General features: G+C 47.6%; 1 protein-coding gene across 1 annotated transcript in view; it reads left to right on the top strand.

The window, feature by feature from the left end:
* The window catches only part of LOC113480157 (exocyst complex component 1-like), a 36,434-nt gene that overhangs the window by 20,597 nt on the left and 2,031 nt on the right, over positions 1–13,806 (top strand). Inside the window, exons 7-16 of the mRNA XM_026848777.1 lie at positions 320–452; positions 1,594–1,703; positions 2,855–3,004; positions 3,295–3,388; positions 9,171–9,289; positions 9,526–9,636; positions 9,988–10,055; positions 10,622–10,862; positions 11,681–11,864; positions 13,100–13,299. Of these exons, the coding sequence (XP_026704578.1) occupies positions 320–452; positions 1,594–1,703; positions 2,855–3,004; positions 3,295–3,388; positions 9,171–9,289; positions 9,526–9,636; positions 9,988–10,055; positions 10,622–10,862; positions 11,681–11,864; positions 13,100–13,299 (1,410 nt within the window). The remainder of the gene's footprint in view (positions 1–319; positions 453–1,593; positions 1,704–2,854; positions 3,005–3,294; positions 3,389–9,170; positions 9,290–9,525; positions 9,637–9,987; positions 10,056–10,621; positions 10,863–11,680; positions 11,865–13,099; positions 13,300–13,806) is intronic.

Raw genomic sequence — 13,806 nt, forward strand, 5'->3', positions numbered from 1 at the left:
AGTAACTCAAGTTGCAGTTTCCTTTGCTTTTTCTTTCTCTTCCCCATTACTTTGTTGCCAGGAGACATACCAGAGGTGCCGGCCCATTGCAAACTCATGTTGAGGTTTTCCAGGTCTTCTGTGGTGACCGCTGCAGTTGTTACCGTGCAGATCTTTGGTTTTGGTGGGGATAGAGCAGCATGGTCTTTTGAGGGACACATGCAGCCTGGCAGCTGAAGGTAGCACTTGGCTATTTCAAGCCAGCAGCCTTCTGTGTGGGATGAGAAGGGATGAGAAGCTGGCTGTGCTTGTACCTGTTTTCTTCTGCCTTTTTTTTTAGACCCACCTAAGTCTCAGCAGGGAACACTGTGATGCCCTGAGCCGAGCAGATCTTTCCAGTCCCAGCAGAGTGAAAGCCTGCATTGCTGCAGCAGAAGCTTTATCTGCCTGCATGAACATCCAGGTACAGCCCGGTGAGTAGAGAGCAGAGATTTATGTCTGCAGACAGCAGAGCCACTATCTCCCACACAACCTGTGCTGCACACCCAGCACCACTTTGTGCTGTCCAGCCTCTGCAGATGCCCCCGAACCGCTGAAGCTGGTGGGGGTGTTCCCAGAAATTGGCTCACACACTTGGTGGGCAGCCCGGCAGGCTGCCTGGGCAAAGTAGGAAAGAAATAGAAGGCAGGAGTGTATTTGGGAAGCTAAGTAGCAGCACTGACCAAGGGATACCTGGGGTGTAAGGTGCAGAGCTACAAACACTATTTCCCTGCAGTGCACCTGAAGCTGAGAGCTGGGGGGACAGGCTTGCAGGGTCAGCTTTCTGCTGGAGATATTGCTGGTGCTTTTAAAGGCCTAGCAGCTTCACCTAGGAGCACAGTCAGGCAGGGCTGGGAAAGCATTACCTCTGAACATCCATGGAGAAAAGTTGCTGTGGGGGCGACTGGCTTCATTCCTAGAGAAATCCAATTCACACTGCAAATGGCCAAGCTGGGGTATCCACACACCACAGGCAGGTCTGCAGGCGCCTCTGGGCTCAGGCACCGCCTGGTCCAGATTACGTTAGAGTCGAGGCAGGCTTACGGCACGCATGCATACAATTCTTCTAAATACCTGGCTATTGTTGTCTGCCATCTGTATAAAACATCTCTTATCGTTTGGAAAGGAACTGGTGGAAAGGCATGTTTAGAAATTGTGACCTTTTGGGGCAACCCAGTTGTTTGTACTTGAGCATGGAAAAATGATAATTCATTTTAGCAGTATCCACTGTGGGTGTTGCTGGAGACCTCCTGGTGTACAGGGACTTGATCCTGGCATGAAACCCCACGCTTTCCTTATGAAGAGACTGGGTGTTTGTCCTTGGCCATGGTCAAAGTGATGGATGCTTTGCAATTATTTGGGGTTTTTTACTATAAACTCCCTGTCTGTCTGTATTTGCTTGGTACCATAGCAAATATTTTCCCCTTTGTTGGCTTTTGCATGGTAGTATTTACCCCAGAAGTTTCTCCTTGAAGACCTGTTTTATTTCCCAGTGTGATGAGCAATGCTAGTCCTCAGGCACCACAGCTTGTGCCACTCAGTATCATGATACTCTCTCTTTTTTTTCCCCTCAAGGTTACCGAAAACTGCAGTCTGTGGCTGAGCAACTGATCATGTTTGAAACACTTAAGCAGAACTTCGAAAGCTCTTTCATCAGTCACATTACAAGCATCTTTGAGCTGCAGGTGGGCTTTTCTCTGCACGTGGCAGCTCAAAGTCCTGGCAAATTTGAATATTCTGGTAAAATGGTATCGGCAGTATAGGGGATGCCACTGTAAGAGGATTTTCCAAAAGTGACTCCCCAAAGAGGTCTTTTTACATACATTCACCCTGCCGCTGCCCCCCAGCCCTCTGGTTAGTTTTGCAGGCATGTGGAAGAAATTCAGCACAATTCTGTGTCTATCAGGCTATCAGCTTCCCTCCCATGATAGTCATTAATCCTCTGGTCATTTTAAAAACTGCTTAGGCCTGAAGATTTTTGCTTTAGATTTTCTTGTTTAACTTTGGGGAGGGTGGTGGTTGTTCATCTGTAACATAAAATCCCAGGATAAAAGCCAATCCTTTGATCCTTTGATTAACATTTTCAAGTGCTTGTCTTGCAGTTTAAAAGATATGGTGGACAATATCTCTGTGGGCAGAAATCAGAAAGGAAAATGTTACTCTTCTCGATTTCATTTCATGAAGAGAAAAGGAGCAAGTCACAAATCCTTGCATTATTTCCTTAGATCTTTAGCATTTACTTTCAAGCATTGACTCCAGGAAGGGATGTGACTTTCAGAGAACTGGGAGGGAACTCCATCCTTGGAGATTTTCAGACCTTGACTGGACACGTCCCTGAGCAAGCTGCTCCACCAGCACCTGTTCTGAACCTGCTGGGCTCCCATCCCACCTACACGACTCTGACTCTGTGGGTGCAGTGTCCCAGCTCTGCCAGACCCTGGCAAATGGACTGCATCAGCTGTGCAGCATCCTTGCCCTCCACTGGATCCCACCCCCCCGAGGCATACCCACCTCCCAGTGCTCAGAGGGACAATTTCCAGCATGCTCCCCAAAAATGAGCTTTTCATCTGTGTCTTCTCCTGACCGCTGTGCTTAGTTGGAGTATCCCACATATTAGTGATGGGGCAGCTCATTCCTCTGGGATCAGAATTGTTCTTAGGACATGGGATTAAAGCTAGAGTTCAAAGTGATCACGCATGCTCCGCTTTGCCCTTTAAATCTGCTTCTCCAGCATATTCAGAACTGGAAATTCAAGGGCAATAATGAAGCAATTATTTCACGGAGCGTTTCAAGGCTATGTTTTATTTGACTCTTTCTGCTGTTTCCTCTGCTTTAGGGTAATGCTCAGGTCCCTGCTCTTGGTCAGCCTATTGACAAGCTATCTGCACCAAGCCATCGACTCCACCATGAGGAACTGGTGCCCTATACCCCGCTGATGGCCTGGCTGAGAAACGCCAACCCAGTTCTGTTCTGCGATCTTCCCAAGGTATGGATGAAATCCTGATCAAATACTGCAAACCATTCACCAGGAACAGATTAGTCAAACTGCTTAATTCGTGATGAGAGCTTGGTTTCACCAGACCCATACCACCACAAGCTTCCAGCATTTGGCCCTTCTAGGAGAGCACCTAGCCAACTTGGCCACATGATGTTGGGCCACTGTGCTTGACAGAAAGCAGTCTGGGAATCAGTGGTAGACACTGTGTTGAAGGAAAAGATCTGAAATGATACAATTTGGTCTTTTTGCTTTCATCTGGCCGTTTCTCTACTTTCCAGGTTTATGCCCAGAAGCTCAGCAGACTCTATGACCGGGAAATCAAAGCCTTTTTTGAACAAGCCAAAACCTTCTTGTTAGGAAGAAGAAAAGGAAGTGAGTGATTTGCAAATATGACCTTTGTGCTGCTGAGCAGTGATTTATTTGCAAGTAGGGAAGACAGCAATCATCCTCCATCACAGGTGTCTTCCCCAGATTTTGTGCCATGAATTTTCTTTCTCCTCCACGGACCGTGTCTGCAGTTGGCAGCACGTGACAGAGCTGACTGCTTTACACCAGGCAGTGTTTGGGTGAGCCTTGGCTCCGTGTATTCAGTTTTGTTTAGCTGCTTGTCAGAGCTGTAGCGTGTGTGCACCTTCCCTCCACAGGACTGAGACCTGATGCATGGGTGGCTGAGACTGTGTCCTGAGGAGCTGTAAGAGAGAGGGGTGTGGGACTGCCTGGCTGATGCCTGGTCCATATTTCCTGCAAACAGAGCTGGTCACAGACTCCTCAGAAACACTTTTCCCTGTAAAGAGATGGCACCAAGCCTGTCCCTGAAGACACGAGTGTATTCATAGCAATATTTGTGAGAGCAGAATGATTTCATAGTGAGGTGACTGTGGGGCTGTGTTGTCCCAAGGTGATCATTTCAACAGAAATCACTGCATCTGACTCAAAATATTCCAGTCAGGTGTTTCTGAAGATAAAAAGAGAAACTGATCTGTCTCCTCTGGAAGTTTTCGATTGTGCAGAAGTCACATTTTCCTTCAGCAAAACAAAGCACTGTAATGGAAAGTTCCATGCCAGCTTGGCCCAGCTTGAATGTCAAAAACCACTTTGCATGGTGTGTTTAGTCTATCAGAGTGCGAGCCCAGCTTCTTCCAGCACCTACTTAATCACTTGTGTCCAGACCCCAGAGCCAGAGGACAAAGCCTAGGGAAGGAAATGAGGCTGGTGGCTGAAGGAGCCTGGTGAAGGGCTCTTCCTTTCTGCACTTGCTGTGCTGACCCCACAGCAATGATTGTACCCACAGCCTCTGTCCAGCTGACCCAACTGCCCTGATATTTGCCCAACCTTTGTCTTCTGGGATGAAGTCTGACATTCTTGTGGGGTACAAGGGATTGTTAAGGAGCCTGGGCCATGTGCATCTGGAGGGAGCTACCCTGAGGCTGCAGGGTCAGATCATTGCATGTGATTTCCACTTCTGTAGCCCTTCAGGGCCCTTTCCCTCAGTTTCAGAATTGGCCATAAAGGGGAGGGAGAATATTTGTGTTGTTTTGCTGTAATCTCCTCCCTGCTCAGTGGATCTGTGAAGAATCTGGTGAGTCTCAAGCAGGGACAGAGAAAGCCTATGCTAGCAGCAGCTTGCACATGAGTGGGAACGGGACACTGCTGCTGCTGGCAGTGTTTCCTATGCTGGGGTGTCAGAAGAAGCTTCCTCCATGTCCCAAGTTTTGTACTGTTGCCTGGCCCTGCATCATTCTGGGTGGGACCACTCAGCATCACTTTGTTCTGTATCACAGCAGCTGCAGCAGCTCCCACCTCACAGAAGTGAAGAGGCACAGCATTGAGAAGCACAAGAGGACCTGAGTGTTGGGTCTGTTCATCCCCTTACTGCACTCCCAGTACTTCCCCAGTCAGTCCCAGTCCGATGGGCCAACAGCAGCACACTGTAACTCCCAGATGCTGGCAGCTGTGTCTGAAGAGAGGGACACAGGAGCACGTCTCAGGTCCTGGTTTTGAGTATGCATCACAGCTGTATGTCAACATACCCACCACCCCTTCCAAATCCTCCCTGCCCAGTGCCAGTTCCCCTGGGAAAGACACCCAGCCACAAATACTAGGAAAACAGGGGACCTCAAGACCATGGGACCAAACCAGGACGGACAGTGCTGTCAGTGTACATGTACCTGCAACAGAGCACCCGAGTCTTGAAGAGAAAGAAAGAAAATTTCACTTAAATAGTCTTTTGTCACTGGAAAGAAGAGGAGTGGAAAAGGAAAAACACTTGGGCTTTTTCTCCCTGCTATTTGTAATTTTCAAAAATTTATCCCCTTTGAAGGAAGAAACCGACGGTAGAAGTTCAGATTTTTATAGTCACCAGAAACACATTTTTCCATGCCAGAATGATTTGCCAAACTATGGAGCCAAGGGAGGGAAAAATGGGGATCAAAATCTCTCTGCTAGTTCCAGCAGAAAAGTAGTGACATGATAAAAAGGATCAAAAAATAAGTTGTGTAGGGAAAGTCAGCAGGACATTATTATTCTCCTTGTAATTTAAAAACAAGGTAACAGGCAATTAAATCAGAGACATGCTGAAAAGTGGTGATAGGAAATTACTTGTGTGTAATGCCGTTAACCTGCTGTACTTGTTGCTACAAGCTGTCACAGATGCTGGAGGACTCAGGAAAGCCTATAGCAAACAGATAACAGGAAAATAGAAGGAGGTGGTAATAATAATCTCAGGATAATACTGAGATATGGATTTTCTGAAAAAGGATATAATTTCATGAGAACTGTATAGAAAGACCCTTCTCCCATGGGGGTGTTACAACACACATTTTCTCCCTGAGCGTCCTCTGTCCTCCTCAGAGGTGCCAGGGACACAACAGGGCTGGAGCACTTGATGCATCACTTGTTGGCTCTGGGCTACAAACCCTTTGAACATTTTGGCCATCCCTGCTGCTGCAATCTGGACACCAGGGAGGATGCCTATGTTCAACCACAAAATGATGGGCTGGTGATGGTACCTCATGAGGGTGTATTGGCCCAGGTGGAGGGCCCCAAGCAGAGTAGAGGACTGTTCCCATACTTCCTTTCAGCTCACCAGAGATGTAGTGTCTGAGGAAATCTCTCCCCAGGGCAGCAGTCAGAGCTGGTGGTATCATACTGGGACAGGACATGGCCAGTTCGTGTGGCTCTCCATGACTCGCTTGCTTTGCCATCCCCCTGCTGCCACACAGCCTGTGCTGGGTCTTGTCTTTGAGTGTCCAACCCTGCCCACTCTCCTTGGAAGAAGGGGTGCATGCACGAATAAATCAGTCGTTGTAATGAGATATTCTAGTCAGGACCAATTTGATTCCAGCTTCCAGCTCTTACTGCCTCGTTCATACGGGGGCTGGCTCACCATACAGCTCCTACACTCAGCTCCAACAGAGAGGGACATACGGTTTGCCTCACCTGCCACACTGGGTAAAACAAATAGTTAAAAAAGGTAACATGACTCTCACACACCCCTCTCCTCCATGCCTGGACACAGCTTTTCGTGGGAAATGTGCTCTTTCTCACTTAAAAATAGGAATTCCTGATAAGAGGTAATGAACTTACTGGCAGCAAGCAAGCCTGGGGAATTAGCAGTGGGGAAGCAAATTCCAATCTGTGGTTTATAAGATAATGTGATCAAGCACTATTTCCTGAAGAAGGTTGATTGCTTTTATTCAAACAGAAGGAAATAACAAAGATTGTGTATAGGATAAAGAGGCCCTGGTTCCTATTTGCGAAGTGATTGATGGGCTCTGAGCAAGGGACTTTAATTCTGCTGGGTGATAGAAAATAAAAACACCCAAGTTTGTCTCCTCCAGAGAACAGCTGGGTCTGCTCAGAAAGCCATTAAAATGGGGGATATTGCAGGGGCAGAGATGGCTATTAATGAGGACCTTTATGAAAATGGACTTGTTAAATAAAAAAATAGATAGTGTAGGGCATGTGTTGCAGCCAGTCTGCCTGATCCCCTTTTGGTAAATGTTAAACCAGTGATTTCCTTTCAGTACTTTGTCTGTCTTTAATGCCTATGGGAGTCCCATAAAATGGGAATAATTAAAATCCCAGAAGAAAATCCAGTGTCTGCAAAAACCATTGCAGCACTAGAAGGACACCTTGATGGCTACAAGCCTGTTACTGCACTGTTATAAATCACCCAGAGGTGTCTGCCTGTTGCTGGTGTTGCTGCCATGACCAGGATGAGATGAAACTGGTTTTGTGGGTGCTGGGGTGTGCTGGTACCATGCTTTGCTCCCTGTGGTGAGAAGAGGTCTGGGACAAGTAGGAAGCCCCAGGCTTGGTTGGGGATGCTCAGCCCATCATTAATGTGAGCAGCACACCATGTCACTGCAGAGTGCAACTGGTGATAGCGGGAGTTTTTAGAAAGTTGTGTCCACAGCGCTTCTGCCAGCCACGCTGCAGAGAGGCACCTTCCCCAGGGCTGGCGGTGCTACCAACTGAGATTTGTCTGTCCACCCCTGGACATCCTGCGGACAAAGTAGGAGGGAGAGCATCACATCTCCTCTCCTCTCACCTCCCTCCGGAGGTGAAGCTGACCTCTCCTTGGCTCAGGGACATAATGCAGGGTCTGCAGCACCCCGGCAATGCCTGCACATGGCCTTCTGCGGAAGGAGCTTGGCGGCAGCGGGCACTGAACGCAAGCACAGTTTCTACTAGCTCCTGGGGACCTTCAGAGACTCCTGCTGAAATATTTTCTGCAAAATTGGTTGGCCTCAGCCTGTTTTGCAGGGAAGGTTTGGCTTTGATGAAGTTCTGCGGGAACCTCATCCAAGGTCTTCCCCGATGTTTCGCCTGCTCAGCTGCTCGTTGGGGTGAGCTGCTGCATGGATGAAAGCCCAGGTTGCAAGGACACTTGCCTGATAACATCCCTCATCCTTGCTTTAAAATATCCCAGGCTTGCTCTAGCTCTCTGTGCCTCTTTCTTTCTACTGATTACCCTGGCAGTGAATTTTTAGGGTTGATTCCCTGCCCTCATAAAGGATTATTTATGTCAATTGCTTCTAAATATACCACCTGATGATTTATTGCCTTGTTTCAGTATTATAGGAGAGTTTAGAAGGCAAACCCCAAGCTGTTTATAATTAATTATGAGCCAATAATTAAGTCTTTTCTCCTCATTTTCTTATTCCTTTTTCCACATTAAAATTTACAGGCTCGTAAAATTCTTTCCTGTTTACTGTGGGGAGATAATCTTTTCCTGGTTTTGCCACTTTCCAGCAAGTGAAATTATCATCACCCGTTGCATAAGGGTGGGAAAAAGATTATGAAGCAGCTCATTAATTTTCTCCATGGTTTTAGCAAGGCTGAGGTCACAATCAGGGCTGGCTGTCATTTCTCATCCCAGCTCCACATGCAGGGCATCTGACAAATCCTTTCCAAAGGTAAAAGCCCTGCAGGTAGTGGCTCAAACAAGGATATTTTGGATGTTATGAGAAATGGAGAGCTGGCCTGACTCACCCAGGACCACTGGGGTTAGTGGAATGACATAAATTTTTAGAATTAATTAGAAAATGATATGGATGTTTCCCCACTGAGAGTATAACAGTATTTTTTTAATGCACATTTCAAAGACATTTTTCAACTTTTCCACTTAAGCCAAGCACCCAGTGAAAACACTGTGGTAAAAACTGGTAATATTTGGAAAGTATATTAATTTCCAGGTGAATGTTTATAATTTTAAAAGGCTAGTTTTTGAAAAAAGCCAACCCTTCCATCTGCCTGGGTATTGTTTTATGGCAATTTACTATCAAAACTAAGCAACAAATATTTTTCCTGAAACTTGCAGGCATTTCTGATGATTTATGTTTTTATCACCTAGATTTTTTCCCTCCCCAGTCCTTAAGAGTTAGTATTAAGCACTAGATGAAAAAGGGTAAGCATCACAGACAGTGAAATAGAAGAAAAGTTATGAAAAATATTGCAGCAGGTGAGAAGGCAGATTAAAAAATGAGAGCAAAACCTGCATCCCCCATATATCTGAATCCAACAGGAAAAGGCCAATTCACGCATAAGATCAGACATAAAAAGAGACATTTTAATCTGTTAAAATGATCAAAGGAGCTGGAGAGGCCAAGAGGGATGGAGATGTCTAATCACCTACCAACAAACTATGCAGGTCTTCAGGAAAGTTCAGAGAAGCCGATGGCAATGGGGAGCAGACAGCAGTCTCGGTGGAGTCTCCCTGGGATCAGAGAAGGCCAGGAGGACACACCAGACAAAGACAATGTCATGAAGGTAAGGAGCTGTGGTTTTCTAAAGGGTGAATGTGTTCCACAGTGAATGTGCAAGTGCTTCAACCCATCCCATGGTCCTTTCTCTAGTGCTGTGTACCTGGAGCAGAAGCAGAAATGCTCTACATGGCTGACCTTCATTTCACCTAGATTTCACTTCAGGTGGACATGGACATCTACTCCAGTGTCCTCAGTGTGTGCTAGAAGGCTTTTCTAACATGCCTGATGGTTTCTAAGCAGATGTTGGAGCAGGTGCTGAGAGAGCTGCAACCCCTTTGCACCATGGAGCAGCAGTTCATTGAGAAATTCTTCCAGCTAAGCCACGACGCTACAGACCTGCAGGTGCTGAAGGTAAGTGTGAGGACGATGTCCTCTCCAGTCCCATTAGCCAGTCCTCCCTCCAGCTTGATACAAGCCTCTGCAGGCACAGTATGGTGGCTGCTTACCTCCGTCAGATACCTGCGCTCTCCTGGGCTCTTGTCCTCTAGTAACTGTCAGTGGTGTCAGTAGTGGGGAAGCTTAAGACCTCTGATGACAGAGAAGAATAGGCTTGAACTTAATGGATGTCTCCAGCAAAATCACAGGATCTCTAAGCATTAAACACAGAACTCCAATATGAGGTGGCAGAAACTCAGATAGCAAGTTTCCTCTCTTCAAGGGAGGGGAGACAAATCATAATTTCCATTCCATTCTTTCTTTCAGGCATCTGCCACTAAGGAAGTAGAAAGCACATCTCCAGAGGACCCTCCCTGCACCAAGCCTCGGAGCCAGTACGTGGGTGATCAGTTGGCTGCTCTGACAGGGGCATGGTCTGGAGTGTCCTACAGGGACTGCCTGAGGAAATGATGGAGGATTTTTTTTTTTCACCTCTTGACAATCCTGCTGCCTACTAAGTGGTCTCAGGTTTGCACCCTGGGTAGCAAAAACCCAGAGAGACTGAGAAGAACCTACTGGTTCTGCTTCTCCCCAGCACAGCAGCTCCGATTCAGGGTGGATCAGAAAATTAGGTTTATGTTTCATGGAAAACCCTATGGTTTGATCAGTTTTATTTCCTTATTAGCAATGTCCTAATGTGAAAATATACTGTAGAACAGAAATCTTATTAAGAATGTCAGCACAAGAACACTGAACTTTTTCATTTGGCAGGCAAACCAGGACATTTCAAAGTCCTTTTATGAGCAGAGATGGTGTGGAGTTGAAGGATGACCCAAGCATAAGCAGGCTCCATTGCAATACAGATGCCTTTGATTCTTTCTTTAGCTTTGTCCTTGCCTCTGCAGCTGGCCACAGGTCCCTCCCCATTTAATGGCTTAACTTTTTTTTTTTTTTTTTTAAGACTAGAAGAACCTATGACCTGGCTGCTGAGTGAGATCTTCAGTTGCCTGGAACCAGAGCTGAGAGGATTTCTAGATGTTTGCAATAAGGTCCACCCATTCAGCTGCTTGCAGGTCCTGGTTACCTTGAATGACTCCATCTTTGAGATGTGGGGCTCTTCCTCAGCTCTCCCCTCATCCTTCCTCAACAGTGTCCTGGGCAACATGCTGCTCCTGGCCAAGAGCAACTTCAACAGATGCATTGTGAGTGTCAGCTGCAGTAAGCCCAAGTAGACCTGAGTGATGTTTGACCTCCATCACAATCTCCTAAACTTCTAACATGATCTTCACTGAAGATAGTACTGGCTTGTATCAAACAGGGATCTGACTCTGGTTTTGGGAGGACTAGACCCTCACAGCATTAACGATTGTGTCTGTGTGAGGGAGGTGGGACACAATAAATGTAAGAGCCATCTGTGCCTCCTCTTACCAGGATGGCCAAACCAAAGGGTTTTCCCCCATGTGGAGTACTGGGAGGCTGTGGGAATGAAGGCATCATATCAGATGGCTCTCCTGTTCTCATGCTGGCCTCCAGGCCCAAGCAACAAGGAGGTGATTGTGGCAGGGATGCGGGGGGGTGACAACCCATCAGAATTGGCCAATAAACCTTTCCCTGAGTCCACCGAGTCCTCACATTGACATCAGCTGTGTTTGTTCCAAGACCTCGAGCAGCAAGTCTGCTTATAAACTAGCCTGAGAAGAGCATGAAGTGGCAGTGGTCATCACCTCTGCCCTAGGAGCTGTGGGTGTCTGCCTGGGGAGACTGCAGCGCTGTGTCTGGGCAAAGAACCACACAGCCTGAGAGACCAGGTACACCAGGTCCAGGAGAGCAACTAGCGCAGATTCATGTCCAGCCTCAAACAGAGATCATATATCTTCCCATTGAAGATACTGTAAATAGAGAAAGTGGTACACACGAATGATTACTTTGCTTGTTTTTTGGCTTGTGCCTTAGTGCACCACAAAATGAGGCTGGGGCCATGTCAGATCTGAGAGTGCCATGTCTTGTGTGTTGTTGCCAGGGGAACTTGTGCAAAGAGATTGAGGAGACAAAGATGCCCAGCAAGATGAAAGGCGGGATCCTGCCCTCTGTGAGCCGCTTCGAGGAGTTTGTGAGCTTCTCAGAGGAGGTGTTCAGGACAGCTCAGCGGAGAGGGGAGCTGGACAAAGCACATCTCAGGCTGGCCATCAGTGTCTTCAGCAGCAGTGAGTACAAAGGCTGGTGGCTGGATTCATCAGACAGGAAAATGTATAGCTGCAGCTTCAAGAGTTACTAGCAATCAGCTGAGCCACCAGAGCAGGGTATGTGCAGGCTACCTGCCTCCTGGGCACTGTTGGGAGATGAAACTCCCTTCACTCAGCAAGAGCCTGGGAACATCAGACAAATTCAGAGAGCATAGCGTGCCAGGTGCATGGTGTCTGCCACACTGGGATGGTCCCAGCTGTGACAGGGCTGAGACACATGTGCTTAGCTTTGAATCTAATGTCAACCTCTCCTTTCCCACTATGGAGGGAGTAGCTCCTCACTACATATCAGACTCCTCACGAGCTCAGAGGTGTCGGGAGCAGTAGCAGCCAAGGAGCAACTTTCCTCAAAACACCAATCCATACTGGTAGGGAGAGAGGTGTTGGGAGAGCAAGGCAGGAAGACTTTGGTAGACTCCTGTGTTGTCCCAGCTGGTGCCCACAGCTATTTGTCAGTGGAGATACCCTGCATCCCAGCCTGGAGAGGACCTGAGGAGCTGAAGAAGTAACAGCTCCAAGTCTTCAAACAACAGATCACAAGGTGGTGTAGAGAGGCAGCTCCCACCTGCAGATGAGCCTGGGGTGACCCACTGAGTAGCAGCTCATAAATCCGTGAACACAGCCCCTTCCAGGCTCCATCAATATTTACAATGAAGCAGGTGAGATAGGGAACCTGGCTCATGAACAGGGATCAGTATTTGTGTAACGAATTGTTACTCCCTCTGGTACTGGAAGAAGTCAGTCGGTTCAAATGAGACAGCCTAATGACATGTTTACTGCCTTGAGTGAGAAGGGCCCGCTCTGTTCTGCATGCACAATGAGCTACTCAAGCTCTTGCCCTCTCCAGACGAGCTGGTGAGTGGCTGGCAGCGTGGTGAGCTGTGCCTCCACTTGGGAGGCCAAATGTGTGCCATGCTGACGTGCTGGTCTAGCGCCCAGGGCAGAAATAGACTTGGACAGGGCTGGACTTGGATGTCTCTCCACCCTTTTGGGTAAACAGTTATTAAATGTCACGACCCCAGGGCTCTGCAGGGCAAGGTGGATGAAGAGCTGAACAACCTGTGATGATGCTCACCTGAGCTCATGGTTAAACCCTCCACTGGTGACCAAAGCCTGACAGTGTCTGCCTCCCATGTCCCTCTTGACCCAGCCTGCAAGGTCTTCTCTCCATACCTTATTTGTTTCTTTCTTTTAAGTCAATAGTCTGTCCTCGGCAAACCTGAAGGTGAACACAGATATGGTCATGATGGAAAATTTCCACCACATTCACTGCTTCCTGTGCCAAAAGAAGATCCATTGCCTGGAAGACAAGAAGAGAGAAGCCAAGCAAATGTATAGCGAGCACATGGAAAAATATGTCATCAAGTACCTGGGCCAGCCACTGGAGAAACTCAATGTGAGTACAGGATAAACTGACACTTGCATGGGTCTCAAAGGGCAACTGCACTTCCCAAAATTATAAATTAACTGGTGTTCAAATCACCCTTCCCCAAATCCAGTCTGGGTTATATTAGTTTGTTGTCACATCCCCAGTGCTCCCACACCTTCACTTACTGGTGGGTTTCACCATTCAGCACAGCTCCAGCAAGAACAGAGCTCAGATGCTGGTACCAGCTCTGCAACTCAGCCTCTATGTAGCAGCATGAGGACCTGTTTGGACCTCTGATCCGGGTTGCGTGCCTGTGTCTGACAGATGCTAGTTTCTTTTTGCACGGCTGCCTAGGCTAAGTCAGCTAATACAGTTTCACGCTTCCCAAGTGGCTGCTTTGTTAACTGAGATAAGAGCATCTGGCTTTGCAAATTCAGACAGACATCCCCCTTCCTCCCAGAGACAATGGCTGCTCCTGAGACCCCTCCTCCCTTTGCTCCTCTCTTCTCACTAGCCTAAAATGTCTCACAGTCT

Source organism: Athene cunicularia, assembly GCF_003259725.1.
Source record: "Athene cunicularia isolate RWA chromosome 4 unlocalized genomic scaffold, athCun1 chr4_part3, whole genome shotgun sequence".
Lineage (NCBI taxonomy): Eukaryota > Metazoa > Chordata > Aves > Strigiformes > Strigidae > Athene > Athene cunicularia.